The 19,523-nt window shown below is 49.6% G+C and overlaps 1 protein-coding gene and 1 long non-coding RNA gene across 2 annotated transcripts in view; one reads left to right on the forward strand and one right to left on the reverse strand.

Moving 5' to 3' along the window:
• Otud7a (OTU deubiquitinase 7A) overlaps window positions 1–19,523 on the forward strand; it is a 336,492-nt gene that overhangs the window by 307,816 nt on the left and 9,153 nt on the right. The window contains 4 exon segments of the mRNA NM_001447212.1: window positions 1,700–1,827; window positions 4,110–4,259; window positions 16,999–17,113; window positions 17,296–17,380. Coding sequence (NP_001434141.1) covers window positions 1,700–1,827; window positions 4,110–4,259; window positions 16,999–17,113; window positions 17,296–17,380 — 478 coding nt within the window.
• On the reverse strand, window positions 9,885–17,547 carry LOC134483597 (uncharacterized). The gene is made up of 5 exons (XR_015646844.1): window positions 17,462–17,547; window positions 16,660–16,776; window positions 13,852–13,967; window positions 10,272–10,462; window positions 9,885–10,019 (listed from the first exon to the last, which is right to left on the reverse strand). It is a non-coding gene; the product is annotated as an uncharacterized LOC134483597 (long non-coding RNA).

Here is a 19,523-nt window from a genome sequence, read left to right on the forward strand (position 1 = left end):
CATATGTGTGTGTCTGTGTGCATATGTGGGTGTCTGTGTACATATGTATGTGTCTGTGTGTGTCTATGTGTGTGTCTCTGTGTGTGTGTCTGTGTGCATGCGTGTATTTGTGTGTGTGTGTGTGTGTGTGTGTGTGAGAGAGAGAGAGAGAGAGAGAGAGAGAGAGAGAGAGAGAGATATTTTGGTCCATCTTCTTGTGCCAGGGAAAAATGAGGTGATTCAAAAAATGACCAGGAGAAGTCACCAAGACACAGACCAAGCTGAAGTAAGCAACAATGGCCAAGTCAGCTTGTTTGAGCACCACAGCATCGCAAACGTATCGTCAACCATTTAATGCAAGTACGAAACCAGAAATCCACAATGCTGCCAACAGGCTTGGGAAGGAATGGAGATGTGCAGAGGTTCCAAGCTCCCCTGTGGAACACATGTTGATGGTGTAGGGAGCCTGAGCAGCTCAAAAGGCTGTGTCTGGAAGAAGAGCCAAGGCCCCACCACTGTAGCAGGACAACCTGCGTATTGCACCACCTGAGAAGACAAGTCCAGACCCTCGTCTAACGTCATGGTCAGGCAATGGAGAGAGCCAGGCGGGGAACGCTCCACAAGACACCTGGCCTGTGGCTGTGTCTCAGAAGTGTCGCAGTTGTCAAAATACAGAGCAGCGTTGCAGACTGAGGGGCACCAAGTAGACCTCAGCAGAAAGCATCCCACGACCCTGAGCTGGATTCTGTATCGTGAAGGCATTGGCGGGACCACTATGGGCAGACCTGGTGGGCAGATGTTAGCTCTTCGCTTTGGTGGCTGTGTCCTGGTGTGTCAAATGTGGCTCTGTAAACAAGGAGCATTCTGACCCCTCTCAAAGTAACAAAGTGGCAGGCTGGAGAATAACTTTTAGGTGGTTCTATCTGAGTTTTTGTGACTTCTGACTGTTGCCACATTTTTTTTTTTTGTTTCTTTTTTTCGGAGCTGGAGCTGGGGACTGAACCCAGGGCCTTGCGCTTCCTAGGCAAGCGCTCTACCACTGAGCTAAATCCCCAACCCCCACATTTTCAACTCTAAAGTTTGTTGGCCACCAAAGAAAAAGGCAAAAAAGGAAGAAAAAGAAAAAAGAAAAACATAATGCAACATTGGATCTCTCCCAAAGGTGCATTTCTTAGAATTTATAGCCCGGAGCAGCTCTTTCTCAGCCATCCCAGCCCCCATGGCCACCCTTGTTCCCTTGATGTCTTCAAAGAACTGATTCCTGGAGCCCCAGGATATGGAAAGCCAAGGATTTATTACCTCCTGCTGTACACTGTCATCATGTGTAGGAGACTTACACAAGGCCCCATCATCTAAGAGTTCCGGCTCTCTTCCCTTGGAGGGTGGCCCTGTTGTTGAGGGACATCTAGGTCACAGCCTTCAGCCCCAGTGTCTCACAGTCTGAGTTACTCTACCCCTGAGGTCAGGCAGGAACTTAGACCCAGGGTAGGGAGGATGTGAGTGTGAGGCTGCACATTCGACCCTCTCCTGCCCCCAGGGTAGAATCCAGGCAGCCTTCGAGTGACCTCTCCCCCGGAACTGTTCCTAGAAAGGTCCTCAGATTTTGGTAGGTAGGGTCAGTGTTTGGGGGTGCTTAGTCCCTACACAGACCCTTCCCTGCCTCTTCTGTCCCCCACCTCAGTCTAATCTCATGACAAGATTGCTCTACTGTGTTCTCTAGTGTGGACAACTCTGAGGACCCTGTGTATGAAAGCCTGGAAGAGTTCCACGTCTTCGTCCTAGCCCACATACTACGGAGACCCATCGTGGTGGTGGCAGACACCATGCTAAGAGACTCCGGTGGAGAAGGTAGGATCCTCAAGGAGCCATAGTTAATGGTGGCCCAGAAAGGGTGACATCTACCTCACAGTCATCTTGTCCCTCTGAGTCATACACGAAGATAGCATTATTTCATTGTTTCTTCTTCCTCTGAGGCAGCAGCAATTGTTCCTGGCCACCTGCCCTGCATGACACCGTGAGGTGGTCATGAGAAATCTGGCCAAGCACTACAGGCACACAGATCCCTCCCAAAGCCCCAGGCCGTGTTACAGAGGTTCTGCAGGATGGAATATTAGAGGGGAAAGGGGGGAAGTGAAGTGCAGAGGCTCGGGTGGGTGGTGAAGAATCTTCAGGGAAGCCAAGCTGCTGCCATGTGTTCTCTGAGCGTGCGTGACTCCTCCTTGAACGCCCTGCCTTCAGCAGCCTTCCACAGTCTGCCCCAGATGGGTGAGCGCACTGAAGCTCAGGCTGACAGGACAGTAGCCCGAGACGGGCATATACCTCACATGCCATCCGTACGCCTGAAGCTGCTGGGAGTTGAAAGAGCTGTAGTAAGAGTGCCTGGGATGCCATAGGGCTAAAAGATGGGGAGCCAGGAAAGCCGTCCCCGGATCCTGTTGCACTCGGCAGACCCCACTCTCAGCACTCTCCACAATGTGGTTCATTTTCCAGTCTCCTTGGAAAGCACCAGAGCAATCCAGTTCCCCTCGCTGCCATTTCTTCTTGTCAGTCAGTTTTAAGATGAAACTGTCCACAACATCTCTTTACTACAGCATTCAAGTGAACAGGTTTCCTTCACATCTCACCAGCTCCACTGAATTTCTAATCTGTCATCATGTAGCAGAAGTCGTGAACCTATCTCCCAGAGTCCTACCATCAGTTTTCATGCCAGAGAAAAACCAGCATCACCATGGCTTTTATGAGGGTAGAGGCTAGCGAGACACGCCCCTACCTAGCACTACTCTCTTCCCTGGGGCCAGAGCCAGCATCCCTCTGCAGCCTGTCCTTGCTTCCTCTTCCTTAAGATTCTCAAAGCAGTGAAGGGGCTCGAGACCCCTTATGAACAACAATGCCAAGCAACTAGAGCTTCCAGGGACTAAGCCACTGCCCAAAGACTATACATGGACTGACCCTGGACTCTGACCTCATAGGTAGCAATGAATATCCTAGTAAGAGCACCAGTGGAAGGGGAAGCCCTGAGTCCTGCTAAGACTGAACCCCCAGTGAACGTGATTGTTGGGGAGAGGGCGGCAATGGGGGGAGGCTGGGGAGGGGAACACCCATTAAGAAGGGGAGGGGAAGGGATTAGGGGGATGTTTGCCCGGAAACCGGTAAAGGGAATAACATTCGAAATGTAAATAAGAAATACTCAAGTTAATAAAATAAAATAAAAAAAGATTCTCAAAGCAGGATCCTTGTATGGGCAGAATCATCCTGCCCAGTACAGACTGAGTGACGGAGGCAGGGAAATGAAGAGATCCTCAGAGAAGATTCTGAAGCCCTAGTGCTCTGCAGCAAGGAGGGCTCGATCCCCACTCCGAGGCCAAAAGCAATGTTCTTCACGTTAAAACCCCAGCTGCTAGGCTTGGGGCGTGGCTCCTTGGGTCAACTGCTTGCATAGCATACAGGAAGCCCTAGTTCCATCTCAGTGCTACATAAAATAGGCGTGGTGGTATATGCCTGTAATACCAGCACTCAGGGAGGCCAAGTCAAGAGAACTGCAAGTTCAAGGCCATCCTCTCCACATAGTGAGTCGGGGCTACATGAGATCCTGTTTCGGTGGAGAACAAGAGAAAATGGCTACTGCTGTTCACAGGGGTGGTTTTTCAGGCTCCTCTTCTCCTGTTTCTCATAAGAAAATGAAAAAAATCACACAAAGATGCAGTCTCCACTCTCGTATTACACCTGATCTATAGTACCATTGCTCTCTGCCCTGACCCTTCGTGTTCCATAAAACTTGTTTTTAAGATACACACCAGGCACACTCAGGAAATAAAGGTCCTGCCTGGTGCGTGGGCATTTCAGTGATACCAGAAGAGGAAGGGCAGCATGGACTTCTAGACAAGCAAGTGGGGGATATCACCAACCATCCTGGGCATGGTCTTAGCTCTAACCCTACCACTCTGTTTAACTATGGTATGGCTCTCAGGAGCAGGCTATCCAGACAGATCACCATGGAAACTTCTAGTCCTAGCCCTGAGCACTAATTCTGCTTCCCCATCTCCTCTCCCCTCCACCAACCCTCCCCTTCCTTCCTCTGTACTCCCTGCCCCACTCTCGCCCTCCACCTCTACCCATGTCTGTGTCTGTAGCATTTGCACCCATCCCGTTTGGAGGGATCTACCTGCCCTTGGAGGTGCCTCCCAACAGGTGCCACTGCTCACCCCTGGTTCTGGCTTACGATCAAGCGCACTTCTCAGCCCTAGTGTCCATGGAACAGAGAGACCAACAACGAGAACAAGGTTTGTCCAGCTCCCGAGACACAGTGGGGTAAGGTGATGTGGGGGGCGGGGCACTGGAGATGTGGTGTATGTGGACAACTGCCTACAGCCCTTGCACTGCGGGGATCAGCCATGGACTCTGCATAGCCATGGTCAGGTGTGTGCAGATGTGCGGGAGGTAATGGTCCACCTCAACCACTTTGGAAATGAGTGACGACACTGCCTATACGTGGCTGTTGGCTTCTGTCGCGGGCATATATAAATTCTCCATGTTTTAATTAACATCAACTGACACATAAAATCAAGCCTACCATGTTGTATTTCAGTGTACATGCTCTGTAGTACTCTGATCAGGGGAAACATGCCTGTCCCCTCCAGTATTCATCACTTCTTCATGTTGAAAATGTTCAAAATCTTTGCTTCTAGCCTTTTCAAATACACTCTGTCTGTGTCCTTAGAGGATTTTTAACTCTAAAACTAATTATCGCTAATGCTCTGAATGGGTTTTTATATAGATGCAATCCACCCTAGTTGGGAACAAATTCCCTTCAGAATTTGTGCAAGCTGTGGCCCAGCACTTCATTTGCAAATAGTTTTATTGGAACACGGCCAAACACATCCCCTGACACTTTGCTATGTCTGCTTTGCAATGGGGTAGCAAAGTGTGTGTAACCTGCTGGCCTCTGACTTTAATTTATTAGCACTGTTCATGCCCACTCCCGCTGTAGTCAGCTTTTGAACCAAGAGAGTCAACAGTCTCTTTTAGATCACCTATTTCAGCACGGCCGCGCAGACTGGACCAGCGCCACCTGCTGCACAGTGCACACTGTGCACTGTCAGTAAACCGCAGCGGGGCGTATTTATAGTCAGCGTGCTGCCACTGCTGGCAAAGAGGACTTAGCTATGAAAGACGTGTGAGTCTCTGAGTGGGAAGAACAAGGCTTTATTATTGCCACTCTTGTTTTTAGTACAGACTGAGATTTTCCCACAGGGGACTGGAGGCCAAGGAGACAGCATGTGTTTTAGGGTTCTTGCCCTTGGATATGGTTCTAGGAAATTCCAAGCGGTTGGTCCAGGACTTCCACAAGCAGGAACCACAGGGTGTCCATCCTGACCCTTTACACAGAGCCTCTATGTCCCGCCCCTTCCTCTGGACAGCTGGCAAGGTGGGATACAGAGAGTGGGACACAGTCCTGGGCCCTCCCGCCTCCAGCCCTGCAGCACACACTTCTACATCTGCTCCTGACTGACGGTCAGTCAGTCAGAAGGTCTATGGGATGGAATCTCAATCCAGGGAGTTGAAAGAGCCCTTGCCCCCTCCCCAGAAGCCAGATCAAACCCCAGATCACACGCCAGAGTAGCCAGAAATGGTCCAGGCAGCCAGGGTAACACTGCTTATCACTCACTCATTGCCGCTGACCACCAAGCGATACTCACCATCATTAAAGCCTGAGAGGAAGAGTGCTTTTCCCTGTCTCTGCTTCCAGTGGTACCTACCTCCTTCCCTAGGGTTTTGTTCTGCTTCTGTTTTGATATGGTCTGAGATGAGGTCTTCCTCTGTTGTCCAGGACGGCCTCCAAACCCCTGGACTCAAGTGATCCTCCTGCTTCAGCTTTCCAAGGTGCTGAAACCATATGTACACAAAGGCTGCCTGCCACCCTTCATCCCCTGTAGCCCTTGCAAGGCAAAAAGAAGCCTCCATCAGGATGTGGCTTGGGTCAGGTCTGGGCCCTCTTGTCAGCAAGAGTCCCTGAGGTCAGCATCAAGTTCACAGTCTCAGGTCCCTCCAGATGCCTTTGTGGTGACTGTAAGGGATGTGGCAGAGTCGGGGTGTTTCACCATGGAGGACAAACTCTTTCCAAAGTCTGGGTTCTGGCCCCAGAACATAGTGCAGATAACTCTTGACTTCTGTGGCTCTCTGAGTCCTCCCATGGTCCCCATGGGTCCTGCCTCCAAGGTCACTGTGTGCCCAGGACTGCATGTTCCCCCTAACAGTCCTCATAGGCCAAGTTGGAGCCCTAGAGAGGATGCAGGCTCTACAGAGGATAAGCCTTTACCAATAGCCGCTCTTCCATCACCCAAGGGAGACACTGCAGAGGCGCCCATGGCTAGATGACATTCTGAATGGCCCGAAACCTGAATGCCTTGTCCCTGTGTGTGGCTTCCCCACTGTGGGCACTTTCCAATGTCCCTGTGCGTGGCTTCCCCACTGTGGGCACCAATGCTGTGGGTTGGACTTCAGCAGCCTCTGGGACAGCAGCAAAATTAGCAGAGATCCCCCCTCCCTTCGTGCATAGATTCACTGTGGCTGTGGACCTTAGTAGCAGGCATATGGTTTTCCTCCTTGTACTGTCGAAAACTTTCCCCTTTCTGCCTCAAGGAAGTACTTCCTAGCTTCTCCTTGCTGGTCTCAGTTCCATTATTGCTGCCTTGTACGTTGGAGCCCTCAGATAAGGGGAGGCATGCACAAGCAGTCGGGCTGACGGCCCAGGCGGGTACTGACTGCAGACAGACACAGACAGTGTCTACTGTGTGGTCTGGCTGCACAAAGGGATGGTTTGCATGCATGAGAGGTGGGAAGGTTCTTCACACAGCTCAGAACAATGCACAATTTCAACTTATAAATTGTTTATTTCTGGAATTTTCTATGTAATATTTTAAACCATAACCATCTATAACAAAACTGCAGAAGCCTTCAGATGAAGGAGTTCCTGCCTCCCTGGTCCATCCCCTGTGCCACCTGAACCCTGACCTGGGGCAGCAGCTGCTGAGCTGTGGTAGATGGGTCTCTGTCCCCTGCTCCCTCCATTAGTCTGAGGTCCTATGTCTTGTGATGCAGGAACAAAAGTCAGTCCCTGTGTTTTTTAGAGAAAGGAACCCCAGCAGGCCACAATTCAAAAAACAAACAAAAAACCCAAACAAACAAACAACAGTAAAACAAAACAAACCCCCAGACAAACAAAATATCCCCTTCTTGTACCATTTGGTTTGGTATCTTCACAGCAGTAGAAAGATAAGACGTGTGGTGAGCATTCAGTACATTGTACTGTCAGTCCAGTGGCCGGGCAGGAAGTTAACGAAGCAGTCAGATGTGATGAGGGCAGGAGGGGCGTACCCAGAAACAAACTAGCATGGACAAAGGTAACAGGCTGCTGTCTAGGGCTGATGACCTAGCAGAGCAGGCCTGTGTGTCCACTGTGGTGCCAAGTGGCCCCGTGCTATCCAGAACAAGGCAGAATAAGAAGCCTGCGCTGTCTGGATCAGGGCTGGGGGCAGCCTTGCGCTATGTGCACAACCAAACGCCTTTCCTTCCTGTGCCTGCCTTTCCATTGACAGGAAAGGCTGCGCTTCCTCAAGGACTTGTGCTGGCATCTTACCTCGCTAAGCTGTGCTGCCCAATTGGCATTTCCTGGTTATGGAGGAGCCTGAGAAGCAGGTTATAGTGAGGGCGGAGGGGCGGGAGGAAACTGTCTGTGTTTCCAGACAGTTCCACTGGGAATCTTACCCTCTCACTTGCAGTGTCCATTCACCCAGGGAAAGGCCCAAATACAGGACCTGGATCTTCACCAACAAGTCTTGTCTGGAAACACTACAGCTGGCTACGAGGCTCTCAGCCAGATGAGTGGATATCAGAGGTCCGCAGCTGCTGTCTGTGGGTGCAGGCTCTACCTAATGGTCACTGCCACACTCGTCCAGTTCAAGATTCAAGAGTAGAGTGTGCCCATGCCCTGGCAGTGGCCTCCAGCAGCTGACTCAGAGGAACAGTCCTCTGTTTCCAACCCTCATATTAGAGCTTCCCAGACAGTTGCAGAGCTCTGGGTCCATCCAGCCTTCCAAACCTATAGTTTAACGGGCAGCTCAGCACCTCGCCTGTTCTGGGCTGTCCTCTAGTGCCACCCCGCTTGAGTGAAGAATGACACTATTTGCAAACCACCATCCATCCTCACAGATGAGCTAGAAAGATGACTCGGTTGCTAAGAACAGTCACTTTTCTCGGAGAGGGCCCAAGTTCAGTTCCCAGCTCTTCGTAGCTCACAACCACCTGTAACTATAGGTCCAGGGAAACAGACACCCATGATCCTGGTACCAATTTCTCTCCTACTTTGCCTTCTACTGCTGGGAAGATACCAAAACCAAATGGTAGAGGAAAGGGATACTTTGTTTGTTTGGGGGTTTGTTTGTTTTTTTCTGTTGTTTGGTAGGGGTTTTTTGTTTTTTGTGTGCGTGCATGTGCATGTGTGTGTTGCTTGCTTGTTTTGTTTGTTTTGTTTTGTTTTGTTTTGACCTACACACCATGGTATCAGTCCATCATTGAGAGAAGTCACAGCAGAATTCAAAGCCGGAGTCTGGAGGCAGAAACAGAGACTGTGGAGGAGTGCTGCTTCCCCGCTTGCTCTCCGTGACTTTCCCAGCTGTTTTCTGACACCACCCAGGAACACCTGCCAAGGGTAGCATGGTCTGGGCACTGGGTCCTCCAGCCTCCCGCATCAATTAGTAATCAAGGTGATGTCCCACAGGCTTCTCTACAGGCCAATGTGAACTGAGAAGTCTCTTCCCAGATGGCCCTAGCTCCTGACAGTTGACAAAAAGCCAACCAACACGGGCCAGTTATCCAGACAGCACTGATGTGTGATGAGCTAATGTGGGCTGTGGCCTGCAGGTCCTCACCCTGTGTGACCCACATATCTGAATGCATCATTACGGATGGGGGTTACAAGTGTCCTGAGTGACACTCTCAAATACTTAACAGTCTGCACTTGATGGCGAGATTTCCCAAAACACCAACCAGTTCCAGACAGAGTGCCCATGAAGACGAGTGCAGTCTCACCTGGTCTCACTGCACTGGGTGCAGAGAGTATGGGCATTCTCTGTCCCACATGTTGGCACTGAGCTAGAACAACAGGGCTGGGTCCACAGGCTCTGGATGATCTCACACCATGCACTTTCCATGCACAGGTGAGGTTCTAAGTTCTTTCCAGAGGTAACATCTTAGCCTTCATCATCTCCCATCCCCATCTTACTGAGGAGGCACATGAGGAAGGAGAGCCCATCACCAGGAAATGGCCACAGTCACATACCATTGGAGTGACCGATGAGTGATATCATGCCTTCTAAAGAGGGACACTTGCCCTCCAAAGGCAGCCGCTCAATGATTGGGTAGTGTGCGAGCGCTAGAGAGGGCCCTGAGGAAGTGGTGTCTCAGGAGAGCATGGACATGGACTCACACAGCATTTTGACCTGCTGATGTAGGAGTTTTCAGTGTTAGAGGAGGGGAGCAAGGGCTACGTCACCCCACAAAGGTGAAGGAGTGTGTGAGGTGATTGCTGAGATGTCCCTCCCGAATACAAGCCGCTGGGCTACACCGCAGGCCAGAAACCCTGGAGCATCCTGATGCCCTTCCCTGGAGCATCAGGTCAGGTGCTGGGAGAGGAAATAAGGTTGGCACCAGGCAGCTTCAGACTTTGGGGGGAGGCCTGCAGATGGTCAGGTTTACGATTTGCTTATTGCAATAGTCAGTCAACACAGAAAGGAACTTCACCAAGAGCAGCTGGCAACCTTGTCTCTTAGACACTACACACATTAGTAAAAATGAGGCACCGGAGGTCTAGGGGAGCCAGTAAGTGCATAAGCAGCTTGTCAGTTACATCATTTTTTAAAAGATTTATTGATTTTATATATGCGAATACATTGTAGCTGTCTTCAGACCTTCCAGAAGAGGGCATCAGATCCCATTACAAATGTGAGCCACCATATGGGTGCTGGGAATTGAACTCAGGTCCTCTGGAAGAGCAAACAGTGTTCTTAACCACTGAGCCATCTCTCCAGCCCCGTCAGCTACATTTGATGTGCAACCCAGGGTAAAAACAAACATTAATCTGTGTTTTAGTATTCCCCAGGCCAATAAGTTGGGACTTGTTTTTTTTTTTCAATGCTGGGGCCCAAACCGAGGGCCGTGTTCTACCACTGAGCCATGCCTCCAGCCCCGATCGCATGCCTTTAACCTCCAGTTCATTTAACAGTGCGCACACTGACCGACATTTGTGAAGAGCTGTACTTGGGCCAGAGGAAGGTGTTGCCGTTCTGTCCCTGGCACAACGGGATTGTGGTAATTTCCCATGGGTCTGAGGCATTGGTCCTTGACATGGCTGTGTCCACTCATTAAGAACTTTGTCCTTTATACAATTCCTTCATGGCTTCCTCACTTCCCCACACTCCACCGCCACCTGATGGAGAAAGAGGAGCCAGGCTGAGGGTCCTAGGGCTTTTAGTTTACAGCCCAGGCTGTTGTGTTTTGGCACACTTAACTCTTGGCCCACAAACTTCACAAAAGATTGAAAGGAGGCCAGAGCCTGTGGGTGAACTTAATGGCTAAAAGGCTCTACACCCGATTGCATACCTGGAGCAAACCCTTGAGAAACACTGAATCTGCCTGTACCTTGACCTTGGATTTCTAGCCTCTGGGACTAAGAAGAAAAGAAATTTCAGTTGTTTACCAGCCACCTAGTCTATGGTGTTCTGCCACAACAGCTCAAGCTAGTGGCACTGGACACCATTCAGAAATGAAAGGATCTGTGCTGCTAAAGATGCCCTCAGGTGAAGGGAGGAGGCAGCCTTAATGACAGTCCTGAGTTCCTGGCCTCTAAAAGCTGGTGGCACCACTTGTACCTGCATAGGGTGTCCTCAGTGCATGCCTTAGTTGAATGATGCTGGCCAAATGTGCCATCTACCAGATACCTGGACGTAGCAACCAGGGTCTTCAGAGAGGAGTAGCACAGCCCTCTCAGGAAGCCTGGTGAGGCATCTGGGAGTCTGCACCTGCTGGGTAGCTCAGGAGAGGATGGGTAGGGCTTAAAGGAGAGGCTGGCACCTGGGTACACTCCTATTCGCCTAGCTTTCTAAGCCCACAGCCAGTTCACTCCATATAGGTGACAGCTGCTGGTATCTCTCCAGGCTTATGTTGTGCTTCTGGGCTAGTGGGACTTAGGGTAGGGCACACACCAATGAAGTGGCAGATATTCTGTCAGCTACTAAGACAAGGGTGGCCAAGTGTCCAGCAAACATGTTTGGCCTTTCTCCTTTTGTGGTGGTTAGCACGGTAGAACACTCCCACATCCCCAGCTCACCTGTGGGCCCCATTACCCTCGTTCAGCTATAGTAAATAGTAATAGTAATAGTAATAGTAATAGTAATAGTAATAGTAATAGTAATAGTAATAGTAAATGGAAAATTCCAAAACTCAAATGAGACCACACTCACATTGCTTTTATTTCAGTATATCTTCTACTGTTCTATTTCATTCGTTATTGCTGTAAATTTCTTACTGTGACTAATTTACAAATTCAACTCCGTCCTTGGTATGGTCACATAGGAAAGAATACGGTCTGTGAGAGGGTGGGCACCATTGCTCAGGCATCCATGGGCCCATAAGATGTAGGTACGGTGGCTACTGCATTTGCTATGTGCACTTGGAAGCAATTTATTTGCACATGACTGTCTGGAGAACTGGTCCAGTTGTTGTTATGTAGTGGTCCTCCTCTTTGTACCCATGTTTCCAAACTTCTTTGTCTGGTATTGGGTAGCTTCCCCGGCTCTTTGTATTAGGGAGTGTCTTTTAAACACCTATATATTTAGATTCATTATGGAATTAGTGTAGTGGTGCAAGCTACCTTTCCTCGTTTTGCTTTAGTCCCAATCTAGCAATAATTATCCTTGACAGTGTTAACTGTTTGTATTTAATTATCTGAAGAGTAAGGATGAGTGGAAACCACCATCTTGCTAATCTTTTCTCCTTGCTCTGCCTGCTCCTTTATTTTCCTTCCATGTCTTATTTTAGATTAATTGTACTTAGTAACTCTATTTGCCCGGGTGATTTACCTACCAATATTTCATTACTAGCAGTTTATCCAGGGTTTACAGATAGAATCTTTAAGGCTATTCTATTTTCAAGGGATATTATCTATGTCCAGAGATGAGGGGAAACTGTACCCCAGAATCCTCTCACTCTCGGCTCCACACATTACCCCTGCCCCCCCATCCCCACCCCCCCACCTCCCACATCCACCCAGCTCTCGAGATCCAGTTCTGCTCTCATGGCTGCAGAGGTTTGGCTCTCAGAATTACTAAAAGGAAGAGAAAAGGGAAATGACCTCCCCCTTCTTTATCCCATTCCCATCCCTAACTTTAAGTCATTGCTGGAGACACCTTCCTTCTCCTCCTGAGACTTTAACACTGCCCACTGCAGGGCAGCAGGCAGGTAACTGGCTCCTTCCGGTTTGGAAAAGCTTTTGAATCACCTTCATCTCAGAGTTTTGCTGGAGTCAGAATTAGCAGCTTTTCTTGCATCCCTTTAAAGATGCCACTGTTATTTTTTGCTTTATCTGTTTACCATTCAACTGTAGGCTCCAAATCTTACTCTCTTTTCTCTGTATCTAACTACTCTTTCCTCTGTGCCTGTGCTCTCCGGGTTTTAATTTGCTGTAGGGAGGGATGTATCTGTTGTCACATTGCTGCTCAAATTGTCCTGGTGATAATTTCATGGCTTTTGTGATCTGTGGTGGGGTGGGTTTGCTTGGTGTGCGTGCGTGCATGCGTGCGTGCGTGTTTTGACATTTTCTTTGCCTCGCTCTCAGTTCTCTGGAGTAACACTACACAATCTTAAGTTGTCTGTCACTGACCTGCAGTTTTGGGGTGCTCTGCCTCCTGCCCAACGTTTCGAACTTTGTATTGCAGCTTGGCTGATTGTGACTGGTCAGTCTTGATGTTCATGGAGTCTTTACTTGGCTATAAATCTCTCAAAGCTGTTCTTCATTTCAGTTTTAGTTTGTTGTGGGGCTTCATTTGTTTTTGTTTTTTTAATGTTATTGTTTTATTTCTAGCTCTTCTCTTTGATACTTAAATTTCTTCTCTAAAATCAGGTATCAAATCCTGCATGTGCCCATGGTGTTATAGATGGATAGTTTATAACATCAACCAATATCTTATGTTCCATCCCCAATAGTCGCAACACTTCTGCTGGGTCTAGGTTGGTACCTCTTGTGGGTTTGGGTACCCACTGGGGGTACTGGGATGCAGACAAAGGGGAGTGGGCTGCACTTGCTTTAACACTGCAAAGTGATATGAGATGTGTGTATAAATGTGGTAGTGTTGGGTCTCTTTAGAGAATCGGCCCCTTTACCGTTGTCTCTGGTATCATAATGACTTTCATAAAGCAGGTAAGGCACAAGAAACAAAGTGGTATCTTTAAAGACTGAAAGAAAAACTCTCAAATTCTTTATCTAGTAAAATAGCTTGACAACATGCAGGAGGCATGCTTTCTCAAACCAAAGAGAACAACGTCATGCCTGCACACCAGCGTTAAAATCTTGTCAATACATTAGAGTGTTCCTTTGTTTTGTTTTGTTTTGTTTTGTTTTGTTTTGTTTTGCTGAAAGTCATTTTCTAAGAAAGGAAAGACAGAGGAAATCACTTCATTCCTGGAAACAGGCACACTTTTTTTTCTTTAATTTAGTGTGCATGCTGAAATCTGTGAGGACACATAGGGAGGTCACCCCCAACTGGGAGTACCTGCTTAGGCATAGTAGCATAGAGCACTGTGTTAACCATACCTCCATACCTGTGTTTGTGGCCTGAACTCTCCAATGTAAGCTCCTGCTCCTTAGTGGAGAGAAGACAGCAAACTCTGCAGAGAACACTTCAGGGGAGGTGGAGGGCGCACCCGTGTACTCGTGCCTGTGGGAACCAAAGGTCAATATTGTGTCTTCCTCAATCACTTTGTCCCTTATATTTTGAGACATGGTCTGTTGCTGACTTAGCTCAACTGGCTGTATAGCAAGACAGGTCCTCCTGTCTCCATCTCCCCAGCCCTGAGATTACAGGCACGAATTTTTGCACCTAGCCTTTAATAGGTCCTGGGTTTTGAACCTCATGTTTGCAAGGCAGAGAGTTTACCACTGAGCCATTCCTCTAGCTCCTCACCCATCCTTTTTGTGACCACCATGTTCAGTCCTATAGACGGGAGCGGTTTCCTAATTCTCCTTTCTGGAGGAAGAGACTATATAACTTCACTGCTTGCATTTCTCTTTCATGCGTGTGACACATTTAGCTAAGTTCTTCCTAATGGGGTCGAATCAACCCCTCCCTTGTCTCTTGTCTTCTCTCAGAGGCATTTTTCTTTCCTTAGAATCAGAGACACTTAGACTGGTTGAGCCGTCCATTCAGGGATAGGCTAAAGAAATGCTGAAGATTTGCAGCTTTCTCATTGTAATGGCAAACACCTCAAGCAGAAATATCTATTGTGTTTCATAAAATGAAAGTTCCAAATCTTCATGGGCTAGTTGGAGATGCTGTAGTAAGTAGGCTTACAGGCTAAAAGTAAGAGAGAGTTCTTTCCAAAGCAAACCAATCCTCAGGCCTATTTTGGAAGCTGTTGCTATTATTGGCATTTGCCACCAGGGGGCGCCCTACCAGGCCGCCATTTATTTGCCTGGGTAAAGCAGATGTTCAACAGAGGATTTCCCATGTACAAAGGGACAGCCTGTTTTTGAGGTGTCCCTGGCCTTTCCGTTCCTCGGCCCTCAAACAGGCATCAGCTCATACTCTAAAGATCAGGTATGAGTGTATGTCTCCAGCCCCGGACTTAGGGCCTATTCTTCTCCCCAAGACCTGAGTTGACAGACTGTCAGGCTCTTTCTAAGTAGCCAGCACTGGAATCTTCAGGTGCGTTTCAGTTGTCTTCTCAGAGTGGACAGGCCGGGAACCAGTCCGGGCTATCTGCTGAGGGTCAGAATCCCCAGGCACACTAACGGGGAGGTGAGAAGGCTGGGATGGCCTAATTTAGGTAATTTATCAGAAACCAAACAAAACCATAGTGGCTGACAACATACAGCTTGGGTCCCCAAGTACACAAAGCCTGCACTGGAGTTCTGAGTAGCAGACAGTTCTTCTCCAAGTGGGGCTCAAGCGCCTGCTCCTGTCTTGTACTTCTTCGCAGGAGACATGGGCAGAGAGGGGGAAGTCCTCTCAGCCTAGCCATATTGCCCTGAACTTACCACATTACTTTACTTACAGCCTGTGCATTCAGCTAAGCAAACCCCTCTGCAGCCCACACCCTTGCTAAGAGGATGGAGAGTGTAGTCACAGCAGGCAGGCATTTCCCCAACCAACTCCGCCCCATGAAGGGGAAGAGAGCCCAGGAGCCCAAATTATACCGACAGGAACTATTCCTGACAAGTTATTATTGTCTATAACAATTTTGATTTCAAGATCTACAGGGATGCATATTTACAATGTCCTGATAGCTCCATCCTGACTCAGGGCCCTTGCACTGGCCCTCTGTATGCAGTACAGAGCCCTAGGGGTCACAATTCTACTGAGTCCGGTATGCAGTGTTGGTAAGATCACTCTGCTGCCCCCAGCCACGGTGGGAAGGCACACTAAAGCCTCAGTGTTTGTGCTGACCCATAGGACAGGCTGACCTCTGCCTTGGAAAGAAAGCGACATCAAGGCTGAAGCTGAGAGGCCCCTGCCCCTTCCTCCCATCAGACCTCACCTAAACTGCTCTATCCCTGGCCACACACAAGGAAAATCCCTACGCTGGCTGATAATCAGCAAAAGTGCCTTTCTTCTGTTTGTGGTAGAGGTGGGAAGAAAGAGGGAGGGAGCAGTTTGCATTCATCTCTTTAGAGACACTAGAGGGCAGCATTGAGTCGTATTCAATTTCTCAACTTTGCAGTATTGGCTCCTGGATTTTCTGTGTTTTGTTTGCCTTTTTGTTCTTACCATGGCACTGCTAGTGTGAATCATAGGCTATGGGCAAGCAAAGGAACAAAGCAGCTGCCAGAGGCTCTGGGCTGGGCTTCTCTGCTGTGGTGAGACTCCAGAGGGGTGAGGCATACTAAATGGAGTGACACAAAGGAGACTGGTACTCATTAGGAAGGTGGGATTTGGAAACCACCTCCACACTTCTTCCTGATCTTTACCCCTGGCAACACCCTTAGAAGGCAGATATGACATTAAAGATTCCATTTGCTGGGTATCGGGGACCCCCTCAGGAACGTCTGTCAGATCGCAGGACACCCACCCACGCTGATCTCTTGAGGCTGGAGTGCTTCTGTCCAGGTGCTTTGTGGGGAACCAACTCCTCTGAGAAATAATAGGCCAGGTCCCCCACCTAATCATCATCTCCACAGAAGGCCCCCCTTTTAAAGAGGCCTCCCCTGGACTCATCACCAGATGCTTTTGTTTGAGCCTGCAGCCTGGTCCCACAGGTGAGCTCCCTGTGGAAGGGTCAGGGGAATCTGCAGCCCCCACCTGCAGTCTTGCCACAGTAGAGCCCTGCACACAGGTCTCCTGACTTGCAAACTCTGCCCTTCCCTGAGGTGAAATGGAGGCAAAGGTGGCTTCCATGACTAACCACACCCGCCTGGGTCTTTCCTTGGAAATAGCAGAAGCAGCCATAGCTTTTTCTCATACTGACGCAGAGAGATACAGAAAGAGATCCAGACAGTCCAGGTGATGCCTCCACCTGCTTGCTCTTTGCCTACATAATAGAAAATTGTTAATGTGTTCGAGTTTAGAGCCTGTGGTCTTAACACTCGTGGTATGCAAGCTTTGAGTCGACCTTCTGTCTCCACTGGGTTACCTGCCCTGGGACAGCTATTTTTTAATTTCTCTTCCAGAGCTCTGAGCTCTGCTGGTGTGCCCAAGCCTCCTGGCAGACGGTTAGCTGCCTGTCACCGCGTGGCTCTCTCTTCTGTTTCAGCTGTGATCCCTCTGACGGATTCGGAACACAAGCTGCTGCCCTTGCACTTTGCGGTGGACCCGGGAAAGGACTGGGAGTGGGGAAAAGATGACAACGACAATGCCCGGCTAGCCAAGTAAGACCTGCCTCTCAGTCTAGTCCTGACCCCGACACCCTGAGGGAGGGTGATGGTGACGAGACTCTTGTTAGGGTTTGGGGGACTAAAGGGCAGGGAGAGGAGAGGTTGCACGCATGCGCAGGCGAGTGAGCTCCTGTCACCTCCGGAGCTAAACTTTTCATTGAGTGTTTTTTTGTCAGCCTCATCCTGTCCCTAGAAGCCAAGCTGAACCTTCTACACAGCTACATGAATGTGACGTGGATCCGCATCCCCTCTGAGACCCGGGTGAGCCTCCAGTGCACAAAACCTTGATCCTGTGACCGGACAGACAACAGCCACTCAGCGCTGTAGCGGGCAATCCTATACCTCCCTCCTGAATGTCCCCACCGGGCGTAGCGCTCAGCTCCACGACTCCGGGAGGTCCCACCCCTTCATGACCCAGGACTCGACCCAGCTACTCTGGCTCCTAGTCCAAACACTTCCTGTTGCTGCGAGGCACCGGCTCGCGCAAGCGTGTTAGCCACACCCCCCCCATTCTACACAGCAGGAGAGGAATAAACACACCCACTCACAAATCAAACCGTAGGCAAGTCATAACACAAAACTATCTCTACTGAGATCGGAACAAAATGTGCCGCGGCAGAACAGAATTAATTATAACTGTGTGTGGATCCTTAGAAAATCTAGGGAACCAACAGCGCAAGTCCTCAGAGCGCGTCCCTCCCCTCCCCGAGGCGGAGGTGGCCTCTGGTGGAGTTGCAGAAGGCGGAGAGCTGCCGACCCATCCCCGGGGTGGGAGGGGGTTGCCCCTGCTGGCAGATGCTGAGAGATTCTCTTTAAGTGTGTGACTGATGTTTTCATAATCTTGGGAGGGAACTCCCAGGGGAAGGGATTTGTGAAAATTGCTTGCAAATAATTGCTCCTCCCTGACATCCGTTTACTTAAGTATCCAGCGGATTCAAAGTACTGAAAGGAGCGATCCCGCTGATGGTTCCTGCCCCACTGTACCGATTGCTCACTTCCGCTTCACCTGGACATCATCCAAGTAGGGCGCCCCCACGTGGCTCTGATTTGCCATTTCCTGGGGGCACAAGAGACAGCCAGTCAGTGGCAGTCTTGCCTCTCAGATGCTGGAAGATGTCACTGTGCCCCAGCATGATGTTCTGTAGCACCTACGTGGTATGCAACGGCAGCAACCCTAGATCCATAATCAGTACCTTCCGGCTGGGCAAATCTTTGCCCTACAAAAAGCAGGATGCTCGGCCAGACCTTGGCGACCTCGATATCAAGTACAAAGCTCAGCAGACAACCCCACTGCTAAAGGGCACACAGCCTAGGCTCCAGGTTTACTGGGACCCCGTTCCCTGTTTCAGCCTTGAAGCTTGCACCCTTTAGTGTCCTTAGCAAGCCAAGTGGAAGGAGGGATTTCTGCCTGGGAAGTGCTCAGCACAATTCTGCCAGCCTTACTTACTGACCTAGCCACAGAGGCTTATCCCTCTGGAACCTGCTTGAGCAGAGGACAAAAATAAAGTGAGAAGCAATGGCTTCTCCCTTCTCTAAAGACCAGAAAAGCCTGCTTAGGCATGTACTAGTTCCTGACACACCCTGATGCTGGCATAAAAGATGCTGCCTTCCCAATGATTCTCCTCACCAGGAAGGTCCCTCTTTGGAGAACCTATGGCAGCTGGCTACCCAGCATGCCCTCCTCCCAAGCCTTCTAAGGCTTGCCGCCTGTTCCAGAGAATGGCCTGGCCATGTTCTACATAGTCTCCTCCCTGGCTGCACCCAAGTAGTGTCGCCCGGGTTATTCACCATGGCATTCCTTCACTAGTGCCCTCCCACGAGACCCACATCCTCACTGGAAGCCATTTCCAGCATCCTTCTCAGCTTAGCATTCCACATTTGTAGTTAGAGAAGGGAACCCCTGAAGTAACTTGTCATAGCTGGATAAAGGGAGTGGTGGAACCAAGATTAAGAATGGGGTTTAGGGGAAGGTGTGTAGCCCCTGCTTGGAATAAGGAGAGAAACATCTGTGTGGGAGAGATGTGTCTTACTTGCTGGCCTCTGCCTTTACATGGAGACCTGGAACCTGTTTCTAAGTAGTGTGGCCATGGAGGAAGGCCAGAGTGTGGACCTAGTGTTTCTCTACAAAACCCTGAGGCTCTGGAATGCCCACAGCTAGGTTATGGGCATGCTGCCTCTATTCATCAGGATTCTAGAATTTCAGGAATCTATGGGTTCCAGGAGAAAATTCATGCATCCTCCCTCAAAGGATGGCACTGAAGGTCCCTTCCAGAGCATTCTGCCAACATCTGCAAGCCTGTGTTCCACCCTTGCAACAGACCAGGGCTCAATGGGCTCCTATTCCATAAACACCCCATCCCTCTCTGATAGACAACTCCCCAACCCCCACAGCAGCAGAGTCCCA

This window comes from Rattus norvegicus, chromosome 1, assembly GCF_021556685.1.
Source record: "Rattus norvegicus strain SHRSP/BbbUtx chromosome 1, alternate assembly SHRSP_T2T, whole genome shotgun sequence".
NCBI lineage: Eukaryota > Metazoa > Chordata > Mammalia > Rodentia > Muridae > Rattus > Rattus norvegicus.